Here is a 20,173-nt window from a genome sequence, read left to right on the forward strand (position 1 = left end):
AACAGTACTGTAGTGCATAAACATTAGTAGGAACAGTCTATATTAAATGGCAAGGGACTTTGACCTCATTCTTTTTGTTGGTCGTATTTTTCTTTCTTTCAGCCTTTCTTTTGTTGATGTTTACTTGCTGAGCTGACCGTTCTTCGTGGGCTGCCGCCGTGTATTGTGTGTCTTTAATTTTCTGTGACAGTAATACCGTCTTGTACGTCCGTAATATACCTTTAATTTTCTCTGGCAGTAATACAGGCGTGCGCGTCAGTAATATGTCTTTAATCTCCTCTGACAGTAATACTGGCTTGTATGTGGCTGTAATATGCGTCACTGTATTGTGTACCTTTAATTTCCTCTCGCAGTAATACTGGTTTGTATTTCTGTAAAACGCATTTAACTTTCTATGACAGTAATATCGCGCATCGCACCGTGCCCCGCACATGCGCACTTCACCAGAAGACACACACACACACACGAACACCTGGACGCACACAGGGATTTTATTAAAGAGGATTATTAAATTTCTGTGCTCCTATATATTCCTTATTTTGCTGCATTTTAAATTTATATTTTTGCTCACCAGTGAAGAACTTTGTTTTGCATTCTTAGACTGAAAATTAATTTTATATTACTTATAACAATATCCCGTAAATGCCAGAAGTGACTCCACTCCGTTGGGCCTTGGAGCAAGTCCCTTAATCTGCAATTGCTTTGTACTGGGAATGATGTTAACCTGCATCCAGCCCTGCAAACTTCCTCCAACTTGTAGGGAAAACTAAGGGGTTGGTGGCGGAATTAGCACTCCAGCCACTGTAAAAAAAAAATAAAAAAAAAAATAACACTGTTCCAGTGTTCTGATGAGATGTCACTCATTGCACGGCTACACTCAGGTCCCAATCTGGGTGGTTCATCATGTGGTGGGTGCAGCAACATGCTGTAATCAAGGCATGCTCCCAACCTCTCTATACCAATATCAGATTACACATTTTTTGTTATGTTTTCAACTGCTTGATATAGTTTCTGTGTTATCTTTTTTCTACTCCTACAATGAACTTTTTCCTAATAATTTTTGTTTTTTATTTCTTTGCAGTGAAACAGATATTCCAGTTGAGAGTTCACATGTACCAGGCACGGAGCCTTTTTGCGGCTGACAGCAGTGGTCTCTCTGACCCTTTTGCACGGGTGTTCTTTTCTACTCATAGCCAATGTACTGAGGTAAAAATAGCATTAATCTGTTTTTCTAGTGTTTTCCTTACAAGTTTCATCAAGTAGTATTTCTAAATATGATTTGTCCCATCTTTTCCATAGATTTAGTTTTTTTTTTCATTTAGCACAACCAAGCTATATTTATTATACTTGCTGTTTTCCCTTCTAGATCAGTATTGCCAGCCAGGGAAAACTGGTATTATATAGTTTTATTATATTTTTTGCACAATTACCATTATTATCATTACAGTACATATTACTAATATGTTACTTTATTTTTTTATTTGGTATTTCTATTAAAATAAATTCTTTAGATCCCTATGATTTAAAAAATAAATTAAACTTATTCATCAAGATCTGCTGCAGTTATTTTTTTTTAAACTCTGGTTCCTTCAGGTTTATGTTAATTCATATTATCATGCCAAAACCTTCAGAAAGAGCTCGTCACACTTGAATGAGGTACTATAAAACTATTAGTCCTAATGTCATTTAGATTTACTTGTAATTCATGACTATCCATCCATCCATTTTCCAACCCGCAGAATCCAAACACAGGGTCACGGGGGTCTGCTGGAGCCAAGCCCAGCCAACACAGGGCACAAGGCAGGAACCAATCCTGGGCAGGGTGCCAACCCACCGCAGTAATTCATGACTAGCATAAATTTAATATAAAAAATTAGTTGACACTGACATGTCTACATATATAAGAGATGGTATATCTACAGTAGCTCATACACCTCTGTAGTTTTAGAGCACTTCTAAAAGACACATTATATAAAATTAGGGCATTCTCATTAGATTCTTCCAAACCCCACATATTTGCTATAGTGATAAATAATATTGCTTTATCCTTTTTACCTGCTTATTCCACCACTGGAACAAGAGTTTCTTCTAGTGCAAAGAAAAAACAAATACAGTAAGGCCACCACTCTTGCTGATACACATAATCACACTCACTCATACATAGTCTGTTAACTTTATATGCAGAACTGAAGGATATAGGAGGAAATCAGTGTAAACCAAACAGAAACAGAGAGAATATATAAACTCCAGATAAAGTAACCAGACTAGGAAATAAATGCTGAAAGAAGCGAGGCCACTGAAAATTAATATGAATATAATTTTCTACTGTAGTGAAATCTTTATAACAGGGATAGGCAGTTCTGATCCTGAATGGCCACACTGACTGTGGGTTTCTGTTACAATTAATTTCCTGTTTTAATGTCACGCTCATTATTACTTAAGCTCCTCATTTAATGGGATGGCTCATTCTAGCTTTCTATCAGCTATCTTATCAATTAATAATAACGTGACTGTGACCTTTGTTTATTTTCTAAATATTGTTCTTCATTGTTATCTCATGTGCTTTGTAAGAATTTTAAGTTCTATGTTCTTCTTATTAAACAGAAACAGAATGGTTAAATTTAGGTAGCTTTCACCTATATGGGTTTCCATGTAGTAGCTAATTTAGATAGAATGAACTAACGAACAAACAAACTTTATTTGTCCTCAGGGGAAAATTTGACTTTTTAAATAAAAAGTAAAAGAAGCTATAATAAAGGAGTGTTTGAGAGGGAGGGTTCTAACTTATACAGTAAGTTGAGCTCACAAATGCCATAGGTGAGAATCATGTGTGATTTTGGCAGGAGAAGTCCATTTTGATTGTTTATTTAGTAGGGGTAAGCTATATTTGATGTTTTATACTGAAAAGGGCAGTCCTGTTCTGGTGTTGCACACTAGTATATTATTTTATACTAGACAAAGAACCCGTTTCGACAACGTAAGATGAAACGGGCACGAGTTTGTGTCAGCAGTGTATGAAGAACAAATGATAAGTAACGAAGAAGTTGTTTTGTAATGATTGTAGTCTGCTTTACTCATTACTGTACAGGCTTGTACTGTTAGTTGATGAATTTCCCAGGCCTGTAGTATAATATTGAATGATGAATGTTCCAGTACAATATGGAATAGTAATAAGGATAAACACCACAAACCTGATATAGGTGTATTAAATGAATGCGTAATTGAATCAGAATGCGTAATTAGGCCTCAAGTTGTAGTCGAAATCTCCTTTCAGGCCTCTAGAGCTTTAATCGAAGTCGCCTTTCTCTTTGAATTTTTGAGGCCATAAATCCGCCGCCTGCCGCGATGTTGGGGTTGGATGTCGGTCTCGTAAGGTTTTTCGGGCAGCTGCGCAGAAGGCGACTGCACATTCGGCTTCGGACGTGCACAGAAGGCAACTGCGCATTCGGCTTCGGACGGACGTGAGTGAGTGAGTGAGGAGGCAGGCAAATTATGTATTAAGATTTCTCCATTAAATAGTTAATATTATTGGGCAAAATGTATCAACTGTGTTGGGGTACAATTTCCAGTGGTACAAGAACTAATTGACCCTTTATCCATTAAACATCTCACTCCAATTTATTCTGTGCTTATACCTTTGTTCAGTAGTAGTCCAATAACGAAAACTCGTTAACTCTGAAAGCTCGTTGTCACTTGCAAAAGAAAATATTTATATGAGAGTTTTATTCAAGACATTGTACTGTTTTTTGTCCAAAAAAGAATTTCCAGTTCACAATCCTTTTTATCCGCCTTCTGAGATTTTTGATTTGTGTGTAATAAAATTTAATGAGAGAAAAAATTCTATGATCAAAAATTCTGAGAAAAATTGTATACCTGCTATTAATATTTTTTTTGAATATATCAAGTATTTAATCAATTCTCAGATCATTGCACTCAAACCATATCCAATGAGTCTTGCAGCATGCTGCAAGTCTTGAACTGAGACCTGTTTATTTGGGACCACAGAGTCAATACAGAATGCTTCTACTTATAACCTCTAGCATATAACTACCTCAAATGGCATTTGCTGTTTTTCTCTAAGTGTACACCATTTGTATCAGTTTTAGAAAATGTCCACTTCTGTTTAAGCATTGGGTAATGATTGTTTCAGTTTAATGAGCACAGCATTCAGTTCAGGCATGCATCCTGGCTGGTACTTTTACGTGTGCTCTTAAGCTGCTCAGGGATTATTTTGGCTTCTAGAATTTACATCCTGAGGTTGACACATCTTTGTATTTACTATGATGTCTACACTATATTTCTTTCACATTTACATTGCATTTCTATTTAAATAGGTACTTAATACTCATAGTGTTCGGTCTCAAGTATCCCTTTATTGCTGCACCTTAACACTTGTACACTATTGGTTCTCTTGCTTCTTGTATTTTAAGTTTTATGTTTTGTTAATTTTGCAACAGTTTTAAATTATTACTTATTAATTTATACTTGTTTCATGCAGTAATATTTTCATTTTTGACCATATCACTGCATTTTCCATTTACTTGCTTCCTACATTTAATTTTATTTTACAACTTTTCTTATTGTCTAGATGCCCAGCTAAGCCTTGATATCGCTGAGTAAACAAAGTTAAGCTTGTACTGCATTGTGAGTGATATAGCTAGAGAATACAGACCCCTGGCAAGTCATGGCCATCAGTCAGACATTTGACACAGCATATTTAAGTTAAAACAACAAGTTCATATCACCACAATATCATCATTTTACAAATATGACATTGTTTTCTAAGCAAGTATAATTTTTATAATTTCCCTTAAAATGTAGGCTAATAAATGGTTTAAATACTTTTTCCTTTGTTAAAGGAGCTAGTGTTTTACCCTAATACTTTGCATTATTCTTGTAAGAAGAAGTATTTAATTATTTAACTGTAGTTAAAAGCTTAATTTTGCAATGAAAAGGATTAAACTTCTAATGCTTGTTCTCAATGTTTTTCTTCATGTTATGATTTTGGATCTTAATAATTTCATCAAGTCTTTGTAGCCACAGAATAAATTGTATGTTACAGTATACTTTTATTTTCTTTTAAAAGAGTTAACAATAGAATTTGCCAACTTTCTTGGCCCGTGGTATTTTTGGGGCTTGATGGTTATTTTAGGCTTATATGTTTTTTGTTTTTTTTTTCCTCACACAGGTCTTGAATGAGACCCTGTGTCCCACTTGGGACCAGCTGTTGGTGTTTGATCATGTAGAGCTTTATGGAGAAGCAAGTGAACTGAGAGATGATCCACCAATTATTGTCATTGAAATCTATGATCAGGACACTGTGGTAGGCCTTTTTAACCTCAGAATGATGTGTTGTAGCATTGCATTTAGATATCTGGTTAACATAATTTTATTTGGAAGGCATATACTGTATGAGTATGTGAAACAATAGGTACTGTATTTGTGTTTTATTAGTCATGTTGTTAATCTGAATGTGCAAGTAAAGAATTGGAGAATGATAAATGTGCAAAGCCAAAAACTGTAGTAGAAACCTTCATTCTTACCGCAGATTCTGGAGACAAATCCTGGTGTACCTTGGAGCAACTAATCAGTTAAACAGAAAAAGTCCCTGTTAAATAACAGAAATGACCCTAAAATGTTACCCACTATGCTGTGTTACAAGGAAAATGAATACGATTGATTCAGCAGAACCAGTGGCTTTTCAGTTAACTTCCTGAATAAGATTTTTTTTGTGTTAGTGTAGAATTTTTCAAAAGCACTTCTGACAACACACTTTTCACCTAACATACTTAATAAGCACCTTTTTGCAATAGTTTGAAATCTTTTTTATTCTCTTTTTTTCTGCTGAAAACTACTGGAAATCTAAAAGATAATTCTAATACACCATAAAAAAGCACCTCATGGAAAAAATAAAATAAAAAAAAATCCTAAATCACTTAATATTATATAACCAAAAAACGTTAGATGCCATTTCCAGCAGCATTAGGCACCAAGCACAACACAATGTGATATAAGGCCAGTAGGTCCATCAAATGGTACATATATGCAGATGCAGCCACACTCACTTACAAAGGGTCAGTTTAGTATTACCATCTATACTATCAGGTTCTCCTTTGGGATATGGAAGAAAGCTCTAAGAGCCATTAAAAAATATGCACACACTGAGAACATGCCCATCCCTCAGACACAGTGACAAGGCTAATAGCCCTGTTGTCTTACAGCTCTAGGAACATTTGAATAAATGCCCCAAAACCTCTTCAGTCAATTGAATATGTTTATGTTCCACAAAATAAAAAGGAAGGAAGTAAAGGAAGTGAAAACAAACTCAATGCACACACAGGAACTGCATAAACACTAGATTTTTCCAGTCTGTTCAGTCAAGCAAAATTACGCCTTTTATTGGCTAACGAAAAAGATTTCCATATTCAAGCTTACAAGGCAACTCAGGCCCCTCCTTCAGGCAAGATGTAACGAACACCCTAGTACTCCAGTCTGTTCAGAAAGGTGACTCATCCACGGAGACACATTCCCAAACATTACACAAAAAGCATTTGAACTCATTCTCAAAATATTTTTCCCTGCAACATTGGCTTCATTGTTTCATAAATACTCGTCCAAACATACCTCACAACTCACAGGAAATTTTTACAATTTTTATTAATTTCCTTTGTGCAATCCAACAAGTTCTGTAGCCTCAGACACACATTATAAAGTGAATGACCACCTCTTCCGTTGGGCAATTTTTTCAGGGCAGATATTACATCCACTCATCCCCTCTGTAAGAGAAAACAACAGTGTTGTTTTTTTTTAATGTACCTACCACCTTGTAACAGAATACAAAACAGTCCTCCAGTTCCTCTTTAAATTAATGCTTTAAAATCAAGAATGCATGTTATTTATGAAAAATTAAGATTTAAACCTTCATCTTAAATATATTTTGATATTTATTAAACTTTTAAACATATATGTTATGTACAGTATAATTATTTGGTGAATTTAGATGATGTGGTCAATTACTGAATAGTATTTTCCTTAAATGCAAGATCTTTTCACTAGTTCTTAAACTTTATCTTGAGGTTTATTTTTTAAAGATACTTCCATACCAATGAATTTACTGACTCACAAATAGCTATAGTAAACTGAATTTTCAGTTTAATTCCAGAGAGGATATTGCTTTTAGCTTCACTGACAAATCTGCCATGTATATTTAAATTTGACCAAGCAAGCTATATTAAATAAAGAGTTTATTTTATTGACAGAAACAATTTTTTCCTTGAGAAAAATTATCATAAGGCAAAAAATTAATGTACTGTATTCTGTATTGGTGATTATTTTTTTTCTTCTTATTGTGAAAATTAGTCACACATCCCTTTATACTAGAAGTTGATAAATTACTTTAGGTGAAGTGATCTGTTTGAGCATTTCTAAGGGTCTGTTTACACTTTCTTGTGATTCCCTACAGCATTATGCTTAATCATTTGAATTTTCACCCTAACAGTTATAACATTTCTCCTTTTAGAGAAGCACCCTTCATCTTCGCAAGCAAGCATATTGAGTTTGACTGTCAATGGTTAATGGAACACTTAAGCCGCATATTTGAAAATAAGTGATGGAAAATTAACATTGCTGTGCATTTCAATAAAAGTGTTTGCTTGTCAAGTTCAGGATACACTTTTAACCATTTAAAAAAAAAAAACTTGACAGTCAAGTAAGATGTTATATTAACAACAGTGCATTGTTGCTGTGCTTGCATTGACTGTATATTTATTTTTATTTAAATTCACACTAATTCTGGATTTCATTGGCATTGGGCTAAGTAGAGTGTGCATTTTGAAAGCTAAACGTAGTTTAGTCATTGCAATATTTACTGTTTGTAGACAAGATTGTGTACCACAGGGAATGCAACAGGAAAGCAGATGAGATGTGACTTTTCATTTGAAACATTTGGTTACCTGTATGTAATTTGAGACTATGCGCATTTCCTTTATCTCTTTTTTTTTTTTTTTTTAGACAGAATGAATAAGCAAAGTGGGCAGCTGTAATCAAAAATCATACCTATTCTTGTGGTGATTGTGCATCAATTTTAGTTTTTTGCATTGCTCTGAAATATGCAGTATGTATTGTAAAAGAGACATTACTTCAGATTTTAAAGACTTTTGCCTAAGAATACAACAGAAAACATAACATCTATTTACTCTGATTCAGAGTACAGAAAGACTGAGCTACTGACTTCAGGTGCAAAATAGGATCCAGCCATGGACAGCACCAGTCTATCACATTGCTCACTCAGACACACACTGACTGTCACTCATGCTTATGCAGGACTAGTTCATAATCCAGAATTAATTTTAACTAGCATGTGTTTGGGATGTGAGAAGAAAGACAGAGTACTAAGAGGTAAACCCATACAGAGAACATACTAACTCCACATGGATTCCAAGCCAGATTTCATTATAAGATAGGGCGGCATAACTATTTGTATATAAATTATTTTAAATTGTTGGGTGCTAGTAATCTAGCAAATCTACACTGAAAATCCTGTACATTTTGCATGTCTTTTTTCATCTTTGTAAATGGTAAACTGGTTTTATTCCAAAATATATGCTTACAGTATAAATATAGTAGAGAGACAGGAATATTTCTGTTTATTTTATAGCTTTCCAACATTTTATTTTATGGTAACAATTCTAAATTTGAATCTGAAATTGGGATACATCAATAACCAAATGTTAAAAAATTCTGAATTAAAAATATCTTCAAGACTTTGTGAGGTGTCTGAAAATGCATAGAGTTAATTGTTAATTTAATTTTGTTGTACACGTCTGAAACAATAATTCAGCGCATAGTTAAATGAAATCACCTCTAGTTGCTGTTGCATTCCTGGGGCACACATTGTTTTTGTGATGTGTTAGATATCCACATTAAATATTTTTCCTTTACTGAATATAACCACTTGACTGCTAGAGTGCCATACTAAAATCTTAAATGAATTTTTGCTATATTAATTCTTTAAAAAACGTCAAAGGCTGAAGTTATCAGAATGTACACTTTTAATTTTAAACTATAGTTTAATGTACTATGGCCATTATAATATGCTCAGAATTTATGTAAATGATAACTGAATAATAGATACTTTGGAACAAGAACTATTTTTTTAAATTTGGGAAAATAACAAATTTAGATGACCATATATTTCATGAGGAGGAAAATTAATAACTTGGAGGATGCTTTCTTTTCTCAATATGATGCATGCAGTTGTTAAATTTAGTACAGAAATCCCTTTGTACAATTTATTAATCTTTTCATCCAAGTCAAATATGAATATTTGCAGGGGTCATTTTTATCAGAAAAAATCTCCTGCTCATGTTGCCCATTTGTCAAGAATGTTTGTGGGGGGGATTTGGGGTTCCAAATGAAATTGTCGCAATAATATTTGAATAGAGGAACATGGAATATAATTTCACTGATCAGGAATGGAAGAGTATCTGGTAAACATGTACAAATCAGCCACAACATTAAAAGCACCTACCTAACATTGTGTAGGTCCCCATTGTGCCTCCCAAACCACTCTTACCTATCAAGGCATGGACTCCATAAGACATCTGAAGGTGTCCTGTGTTAACTGGCACTGAGATATTAGCAGCAGAAACTTTAAATCATGTACATTGTGAGGTGGGGCCTCCATGAATTTTTTTTAAACAGCACATCCCACTGATGCTTGATCAGATTGAAATCTGGGGAATTTGAAGGCAAAGTCAGCACCCCTCTGTCATATTCCCCAAACCATTCCTGAACAGTTTTTGCAGCATTGCAGGGCACATTATCCTGCTGAAAGAGGCCACTGCCATTAGAGAATACCATTGCCATGAAGGGGTGCACTTGGTCTGCAACAGCCTTTGGTTAGGTGGTAAAGTAACATCCACATAAATGGCAGGACCAGGATTTCCCAGCACAGTATTGCCCAGAGCATCACACTTACTCCGCCAGCCTGCCTTCTTCCCATATTGCGTCCGCATGATGTGAAAGAAAAAATGATTCATGCACCAAGCCTATACAACTGTATAATACTGCTGTTATACCTTCTACAACCACTCCTCTTATCACATATTGACAGATTTCACTCTCATTGGGAGATAAATGAAATGCCAGGAGGGGTGTAGACAGGAGTAGCTGACTTCCTCATCTTAACAAAGCGTGATTTTTTTTTTCTTTTTTTGGTATTTCTGAAAAATCTGTTAATTGATTGACTGTAATGTACACCATATTTGAAACAACAAGGAGGATTGCACATATCACACGTGCACCTTGGACATGAACATTAATTATCATATGTGCTCTGTAGATGAATCTACTTTATCAGCTAATCTTCACTTGAGTAGAGCATCATTTAGATCAGAGGTCAGCAAACTTTTTACCCCAAGGGTCAGTAATAAAACCAACTCACCTTTGGGGGCCAGACAGTTTGATCCATCACAATACCATTAGTGTGATGAGTGTGCACTTGCATCTCAGCTGCTTAGCAGCCAATGTCTGGGGTTAATTTGTACACAGCAATCCACAGACTAATATGCAGACGATCATCAGAGAGGCTGGATTTCAACCTTGACTTTGTAGTTCTCATCAATGACAATGTCTGTTCAAAGGTTTATGTGCTTACATACATGATAATAAATCCACATGCCCTTGCTTTCAGAGTAGTACAATTGTCGCTTATACAGTAAGTTCCATGTAAAATGTAATCAGATCACATTCTTTGTATTTGTCGTTCAAAGCACTGTTGCTTTGTAAATCAACACTCAGGCTCTAGTTGAAAGGAGGATGGTGCTGAAAAGACAGTTACGTCAAAGGATATTCAAAAAGCTTAATGGCATCTGCAAGTTCAATATAAACCTGAAATCTCTGAGCAAACTGCTCCTGCAATAATTCGGTTTTTTGGACAGTAAGTCTTTTGGGAAGCATTTATCTAATTTGCTTCTTTTAAATTCTGCACAGACAGGAAAATGATCCAGTTTTCCCTCTGATATCAGTTCCTTGAACAGCAGTAGATGCATTTCATTTGCTTTGACAGTACAATACAAATTACATGTGAGGTGTCACTTTCCCTGTAGTCTGTGATTTAGCTCATTGATGATGCCGGGTGAGATTGGTGTGAAGTGCCATCTTCCAAAGCCATTCAGAATCAGACATTTTTTTTTACAGGCTTTCCTTTTTTCTTTCATAAATGTGCTGGTTATATAGTCCATCCATCCATCCATTATCCAACACTTTATATCCTAACTACAGGGTCACAGGGGTCCGCTGGAGCCAATTCCAGCCAACACAGGGAGCAAGGCAGGAAACAAACCCCGGGCAGGGTGCCAGCCCACCACAGGGCACACACACACACACACACACACACACACACACATCAAGCACACACTAGAGACAATTTAGAATCGCCAATGCACCTAACCTGCATGTCTTTGGACTGTGGGAGGAAACTGGAGTACCAGGAGGAAACCCACGCAGACACGGGGAGAACATGCAAACTCCACACAGGGTGAACCCGTAAATTCTCACATTTCAAATCAAACTGTTCAAGTGTTTTACACACATATAGGAATAGTTATTCTCCAGTTACATTTCCTTTCAAATTATGAAGCGTAACTAGCTCCTCAGTGATACTGAACGATTAATCTATGCCCTGTAAAAAATTGTGCAATGTCCACTTCATCAGTACTTTTATCAAGGGCAATAGAATAATTAACAAATCTCTGTGCTTTGCTTTTGCGCGGCTGCAAGAGATCTTCTGGCATCTCTTCCAATCATCTGGTAACTATTCTTGTTAGCAAACTCACTGACTGTATCAAGTCCCATTTCTCAGGGCACACCTTCCCCACAATCTCTTACGTACACTGCTTAATAAACTCACCTTCAGCGAAGGGTTTACTGACGTAGCAACAAGTTGCAAAACTTGGTGGCCAGCTCTGGCTGCTGCCAAATATTTTTCACATTTTCTTCTAAATAGGGATTGCTGTCCTGAAAGTGATTAAAGTGTTTTTTAATTGTTCAAGTGCTTACCTCCATTTGCCTCTTGTGTATTCAGAAAACTTTGCCTCATGTTTAATCTTGTAATGCCATTTCATGTTGTATTTAACTATTTAACTACTGCAGCAGTTTCTTGGCAGATCAGACAAATGAGTTTTTCTTTCCAGGGTACACAAAAGTATTCTTATGGCCATTTTTCTTGAAATTTCCTTCCCTGCATATCAATATTTTTTTCTTTGAAATGATGGAAGCCTAGTGGTGTGCGCACTAGGCCTATAGTATCAACACAAATCTTCTTATATTATACGCTACCATGGCTGTCTGTTTGGTCTGTCCAGGATATTAAATCACCTGTAGCTTTCAAACCGTTTGACCTATTGACCTGAAATTTGGTACACATATACTACGTGACGTCTACTATCCGCTTTCGGGGTAGTGATTTTCCTCCAAGGTTATTCCTCTTTTTATTTTTATTTTATTTTATTATAGAATCAAATCTTGGCAGCAGTCAGCAGGGTGGCCGTGTGGTGCATCAGTGCGAGCGCCGTACTCATCCCTACCACCTTCACCGTCACTTCCCCTACCTCTTCATATCTTAAATCATTCTTGAGTCAGATTGAAGACTTAAGTGCCAGCTTAAGTGAAAAATTAAGGAAAACGTTCTAAGTAATTGCAACACAAACACTGACAATCAGTTTTAACGCGAAAAGATGCAGACGAAAGAAGAGAAGAAGCAGGTCGCTAAGGTGGAGAAAAGAAGAGCTCCTCAGGAAGCTGCAATCGTATCAACCTCTGAGCAAACAAATGCAAAACGTACAGAGAAAGAGTATGAAAACTATGAATGCTCAAGTCAAGTGTATTCACTGCACATTATCGTGCAGTACGCCATTACTGGTAACCTATATTAGCTATGTGACCAGTTCACCAGTGATATTTACCTCAAATGAGTGCAGCAATGAAAGGGAAAGTAAATTGCAGTATGTGATGTTGCACAATTGCAGGAACAGGCAAGTAAAAAAAATGACATGAACACAGGCCAATAAAAACATTTTGTTGGCCATAGCTTGCCAACCCTAATTTAGACAGAATGATAAAATATATATTGTTCTTTGGTTTGTCGATATTATGTAAGCAATCATTAGAGACTCCACCATATTCATCCATCCATTTTTTAGTCCAGTATCCACTATAGAGCCTATCCTCCAGAAACCACTGCAGAGGGAGACACCACTTCAGAACAAGGTATACTTATGCATTCACCCACAGTCACTCAATTGAGTATTGCCAATTAATCTAACAACATTATTTTAACAGCTGGAATAAACCCCAAGTCTGAGGAGAAAATGCAAAAGACCATGGAGAGATAATGACAATGTCATAGAAAACACCTGAATAAAAACAGACCAAGGTTACAAATGCTGGTACACTTTTGTGCCGCCCTACATTACATCAGTTTTAGTGCTTTAATTTTAATGCTATGTCACTCACAAAACTTAGATACTTTAATTTGATGCCATGTCACATTGTGCAACTTTTTCAGTGATTTTCATAGCTTTTCATTTACATAATCTTATCCAGTTCACAGCATATTCAGTCTAACTAGTCCACGACTAGCACTGATGAAGTCAAACAGATTTGATTTTGTCTTTAGTTATAGGGGCAGGCCCTGTGTGCATTAGAGCTGACAACCAATGAATTCTGTTCCAGAAGTACAATGCATAATATGCAGCAGTGAGGAATAAGTAATGTGGGTGTTACAAACCTCGCAAACAGAAGAGAAGCATGTCTATCTGATGTCTCATGTTTTATGTACTATAAAAGAATAAACAAATGAGAAGAAAAAGACCAAGACTACAGTTGAACTCATTATACCTTTCATATACCATAAACTCCATCAGGCAGCACATTATTGGCTATCAGAAAAAGGGCCGAGCAGAACTGTGATGGAAGGTTGGCATTTAGTCATAAATGTGTGCCCAGTGATTTTCAATCATGTAAATTGATATGGTTCAGCAACGAGAATATCAATTTCATTTAGCAAGTATGGATACCCCACAACTAGAAGTTGCTTAATGTGACATCTTGTTTAGGGACATACCAAGATAAATAAATTCCATAACATTTAACCATTTATCCATCCACTATTATTACTAATATTATTATTTTTTTAAATTATTCTGACACCTTTATTCAAGCTGGCATCAAATGTCAGGATACATTTTTTATTTATTTGTGTTAGTTTCTTTTACACTTAACACATGGACAGGTTAAATAAATTGCTCAGTGTCACAGAGTGAGTTGGGGGTGGAAATAGAACTAGTAGCTTTATGTGTTTAGTGCATTGGTGGCTGTACTGGACAGCCTATTCTTTGAACTCACATAACACAATTTTGGGTTGTGGGAGTCTATCCCAGTTTAATTAGATCCTAGGCAGGGACCAAATCATAAAATTGGTATGAATAATTTCATGATATAGTAAAATAATTTTTTATTTTAAATGCCAGAATTCACAATTTCATAATTTTCAAAAAAACAATACATCATAGTTACGGATTTTATAAAGAGGTGATATTCATGGAACTTCTAAGATATTACACAATGGTTACAAAGGAATTATTTATTAAAAAAAAAAGTTACTAACACCTAAAACTATCAACACTAGGTTACTTGTAATTGTAACTGGGACAGTTTCTTCTGGATTCTTTTCAGCACGTGCATTTTTGGAACTAAAATTGACTGTTAAGTCAAGTCTGCCCAATGCGAGCCCCTCCTGCATATTTTCATGGACAGATGTCAAATATTGATTCATTCTTGAGTGTGTTGCAATGAGAGTTAGCATCTCCATATTTCAGGTCATATTTCTCTATTATAAAAAAAAAATCCTGTAGGAGGGAATGACTAGGAGACGATACGTGATCTTCACATTAAGATCACGGAAGACAAATAAAAGACCCGTAAGACGAAAGAGAAAGGCCTACTGAGCGTCTCGCGGGGATATAGAACATGAGATTCTTGCAAGACATGCCCTACTTACAAGCAATATCAGAGCACGGCCAGCAAAAAAATCAGTAGTGTAAAGGCATGCAGCACAGACAGATCCAGGGGTCACAGTGCATATAAGCGTATAAAGGACAATACGTTATAAATGAAACGTTGATGACTAAAAGATCGCATTAGCGCAAACAAAAGGAAATTAATCACCAGGACCAGGTGTAATTGAAAAAAATAATAGGACAAAGCAAGGTCAAAAATAAAAAGAAAATAAATAAATAAATAAATAAAAAAAATAATAAAAAAATTAAAAATAAAATAATGGAACATACACTATGAGAATCTGTGTTCCTGCAACAGTTAAAGCAACGACAAGTTTAATTTTAAAAAAAACAATTCGGTCAGGTGTATATTTATGATCACGGAGAAGCGATCACAATGCGAGCAGCAGAGACTCGAAGTGGCAAAAACGACAATGGCTGTACAGGCTTTAAAATGATTGACGGGCAGCACAACAGCAGCTGTCCAAGCCCCCCCCTTTCATAACGCGAGCAGCATTATATGTCCTGCAAGAAAGAGATTTAACCATGCCTGGGGCCAGAAATAAAGGACAATTATTGTTTTTACAATGTCACGCGAGACAAGGCAATGAGCCATCATTTAAAACAAGTCCACAGGCATCTAACCTAGCAGTTGTTGGATTGCTTTTGGCAGACATGCATCATGTGCTCCCAGCTCTTAAAACAATGACATGCGACAAGCAGAACAGGCAGCAGATGATCCAACAGCATATCCTTAGCGTGCGTTCAGCCAACCCACACCCCCCCCCCCCACAACGCGAGCAGCATTATACGTCTTGCAAGAAAGAGATGTAACCACGCATGGGGCCAGAAATAAAGGACAAATATTGTTTTTACAAAAGTTTTTAAAGTAAAAGTGAAAATAATGCATATGTAACAATTCCCATGAAAATAACAATCTCTTTAAATTGTATATCCGGTAAACCAAACACGGGGGTGGGCGAGCGAAGCGAGCAGGGGGCAGAGCCCCCTAGTTACTATCTAGGAATAAGCCTGCTTGTTCTTTTGAGACTTTATTTCAAGACCTTATTCATTCTGAATGATCATGGAGGCCATTTTGAAACAGACTGACAATTTTTTGCAGTGGTGACAGTTTTGCAGATATTTTTCAGATTGTGGTAGTGAAACTAAATCTATGGATTATTTACCATTCAGTCTTGCAGTCCATCCTCACCCATGCCCACAAGCTCCCAAATGGTCCACCCATGCCCACAATGGTTCCCAAAAGCACCATTAGTACATATTGGGGGAAATGAGATTCCTGTGCAGTGTTGCTGGGTTCAATTTTTCTGATAATGTGAGTTGGTCACCAATACAGGAGTGCTTTGGAGTAGTTCTGTTGTATCTGTGGATCAAGAGAAGTCAGTTGAGATATTTGTTTAGGATCTCCCCTGGACATCGTGGACATGAGGATGATCATGAGAAAGGTGAGGGATCAGCCCAAAACTACACGGGAGGAACACTGAAGATGGGTCATGGATGGGTCTTCCAGAATGACAATGACCCAAAACATTCCACCAAGGCAACAAAGGAGTGGCTAAAGAAGAAGCACATTAAGGTCATGGAGTGGTCTAGCCAGTCTCCAGACCTCAGTCCTATAGAAAATCTGTGGATGGAGTTTTGAATTACCAAGCTTCTGCGGACAGGTGTGCTTTATACACATAACAAGTTGAGATTAGGTGTATCTTTAATTGGTTGATTGATTGTAATTTGTGCACCACACTGCCAATCTGTGGGAGCCAGAATTCTGTCTGGGTTGTAGGGGATCAAATACTTGTTTCACTCAATGACATGCAAATCAATTTATAACTTTTACGTAATGGTGTTTTTTCTGGATTTTTGTTTGATATCCTGTTTCTCTCGATTAAAATGAAGCTACCGTAAAAATTGGAGACTGTTCATTTCTTTGTAAGTGAGCAAATGTAAAAATTCAGCAGGGGATCAAATAATTATTTTGCCCACTATATATGGCCACTGCATTCCTTACCAGGAAAAACAAAGTAATGAAAAGTGGATTTGCATTCTATAATGTGAAAAAAAAAATTATTTTTTCAAAACTAACCTCACCATACATGTAAATATGCGATCCAGGCTTCTGATACGCCACAAATCATCAACACATTAATTTCAAAGAATTACAAAATGTACTGTAACTTAACAGGAAAGTTATTTAAAAAAAAACACACACACATATTATTGTTCTCAAGAAGACTTACTTGCTTCTCTAATCTGATATTGTATTGATATTTTATTGAGCAAAATTGAACATTCATCTCTCCTTCATAAATACAATAAGATAGCTTTATCAACTTCAATCAGTTTCTCTTCCAAATTACTGTTTAAAAATTAAGCCAATTAGAAAAGTTGACAGGAATGATAAAGAAATCAGCTGCAGATTTGATGTTGTCTATTGAAAGTTTCACTCTTCAGCCACAAGTAAATAAAATATGAAAGCCAAATAGTAAATTTTTGTAGTAACTACTGTATATGCATAACAATATAAAACAAAACTGGTTTCTTCTGAGCATCCTTTCTTCAAAGATCTGGCAGTAAAGTGGTTATCATTTTGAGATTTTTTACATGCAATTGATAGTGCGTCTCTTAAAGTTCCCTTATTTAAAGCATGCTAATTTTGTTGCATTTCAGTTGTTTATTTTAATTAGTTGCTTCTTTAACTTCTGAAATTTGTTGTTGTTCTTTTGTTTTTTTGGAACATAAGTGATGGATTCCTTTATTATATAGTAGTGTTTAGTGGTCACTTCTTGCATATACAGTAAGTAAAAGGTGGGATGTGTTTGTGAGGGGATTACTAATTTTACATTTAATCTACTATTCTCATTTTTTATTTATCTGATTGTATTAAAATAAATAAGCTTGAATCAACTAAAATGATCTGAAGTGCTTAGAAAGTAGTGAATTGGCTTGTATTCAGTCTTCTTCTTCATCTTTCGGCTGCTCCTGTTACGGTTTGCCACAGCAGATCATCTTCTTCCATATCTTCCTGTCCTCTGCATCTTGCTGTGTTACACCCATCACCTGCATGTCCTATCTCACCACATCCATAAACCTTATGTTAGGCCTTCCTCTTTTCCTCTTGCCTGGCAGCTCTATCTTTAACATCCTTTTCCAAATATACCCAGCATCTCTTCTCTGCACATGTCCAAACCAACGCAATTTTGCCTCTCTGACTTTGTCTCCAATTTGAGCCAACCCTCTAATGTAATCTTCTGTCACAAATTACTCCTGTACTCTTCTCCACCCATTCCACCCTGCCTGCACTCTCTTTTTCACCTCTCTTCCACAATCCCCATTACTCTGTACTGTTGATCCCAAGTATCCTCACCATTCCATTGACCTCCCTCTCATTTACACACTTGTATTCTGTCTTGTTCCTACTGACCTTCATTCCTCTCCTCTATAGAGCATATCTCCACCTCTCCAGGGTCTCCTCAACCTGATCCCTACTATTGCTACAGATCACAATGTCATCTGCAAACATCATAGTCCAAGGGGACTCCTGTCTAATCTCATCTGTCAACCTGTCCATCACCATATTGGATAAAATCTTTTATCCTTGTAAATTTACAGTTATACTGAATTTACATAATTTTATTTAGTTTTAGGTTAGATTTAAGTATTTGTTTGAGAAATATTGATCTAGCTGAACAGTCTTTAAAAAAATACCTTCACTCATATAGCAAAATTTTAGTATATGATATACTAAAAAGCAAATACCATTAAAAAATGCAATAAATTAAGAAGTAGTCAGGTATTTTGCACAAAAGGGTACAAGGGTAAATTCTTTTAATGGACTGATGGAGTTGTAAAGTAAATATATATTGAAATTTCTTTGCTTTGTATTTTTGAAATAAGAGTATGGTGACAATTACCTGTGATCCAGTCAATCATATTTTTCCTTTTAATTGACCAAACAGAAGGTCAGTTCATGTTAACAGCTTCGCAGTTTCTCTCATTCATCCAGGTCATTTTCACCATGCTCTAGCCTCAAAAGTACCCCTTCAACAAAATTCAGTATTTCTTGTCTCTATTTCTATCCTTGAATTAGGAAATAATTGCATTTAAGGTACATATTTTTTGATAAATGCCTTTACAGATTAGGCAAAGTTACACATTACTTGGGTTATCGATAATGTCTACATTGACATTAATACTAAATTATACTGTTAAATGTTTCACTTGAACATTTTTCACATAATTGTTCTCTGTATTATTAAGTTATTTAGTATACAATACAAAGGTTTTAGTAAATGAGAATAGTAGCTTGTACCCAACATGTCTAAGGTGACTTTTAATTGGAGTCAAGGAAAATATTTGTTTAAGGTAAAATATATATGTGGGTGAAATATATAATACTAATAATACAATTCATGTGCTTCCCATTCATAAACACATCTCTCAAGACTTTACGCCAAAGAGATGACTTAATAAATGAGTACTGTTTTTGTGTAAAGCCAAGTGCTTGCCACATGGTAGTAGAGGGGTTAAGGAGTATTTTTTGAAAGGATTAGTAAATGTCTTCTTCTCAGAAAACAGCAGTCAGATGTAGTGGTAAGGCTATAAAATGCCAAGACATGGTTAATAAATTTAATTTAATGCACTTGACGTAATGAAAGTGTTTTTTTTTTTCATTCTTGAATAAATATATGATGATAAAACACTGCTAACTACTTTATTTTAAACATATTGCATGACCTCAACCAAACAGCCTTCTAAGTTTGACAAGGATCCGGTAAGAATTTTTAGAATACTGGACACTTCTCTGTAGGTTTTCTGGAAATAGATTAAAAAACTAAGGTAGAAATAGTGGATGTCATTTACAAATGAACCATGTAAATTGAAAAATGCCCAGTCTTATTTACCTTATAGGACAATATTTGAAGTTGTTGCCTTTCTATAATTTTTGTTACTCCTTCAGATAGATAATCCCACTTAGTATCCAGAATAAAATGATGGCTTGGCAACTCTGTTAAAAATTTCAGGACGATTGCTTTTACCAATTTTTTTTAATTGTTTTAGAGGTCATTCCCTCATTGTGAATACTGTATATTAGACAT

General features: G+C 35.7%; 2 protein-coding genes across 12 annotated transcripts in view; one reads left to right on the forward strand and one right to left on the reverse strand.

Moving 5' to 3' along the window:
* Positions 1–20,173, reverse strand: part of selenoi (selenoprotein I) — a 788,955-nt gene that overhangs the window by 555,846 nt on the left and 212,936 nt on the right. The gene's annotated exons all lie outside the window — the stretch shown is intronic.
* Positions 1–20,173, forward strand: part of otofa (otoferlin a) — a 608,533-nt gene that overhangs the window by 499,849 nt on the left and 88,511 nt on the right. For 7 of the 11 annotated variants that reach the window (XM_051924242.1, XM_051924237.1, XM_051924239.1 and 4 more), the window contains exons 24-25: positions 1,082–1,206; positions 5,189–5,323. In XM_051924242.1, the coding sequence (XP_051780202.1) occupies positions 1,082–1,206; positions 5,189–5,323 (260 nt within the window). Of the gene's footprint in view, positions 1–1,081; positions 1,207–5,188; positions 5,324–19,824; positions 19,849–20,173 lie in introns of all 11 variants that reach the window. The other 4 variants (XM_051924238.1, XM_051924241.1, XM_051924236.1 and 1 more) reach the window with 1 other exon arrangement.

The sequence above is a fragment of the Erpetoichthys calabaricus genome, chromosome 3, assembly GCF_900747795.2.
Source record: "Erpetoichthys calabaricus chromosome 3, fErpCal1.3, whole genome shotgun sequence".
Taxonomy (NCBI): Eukaryota; Metazoa; Chordata; class Cladistia; order Polypteriformes; family Polypteridae; genus Erpetoichthys; species Erpetoichthys calabaricus.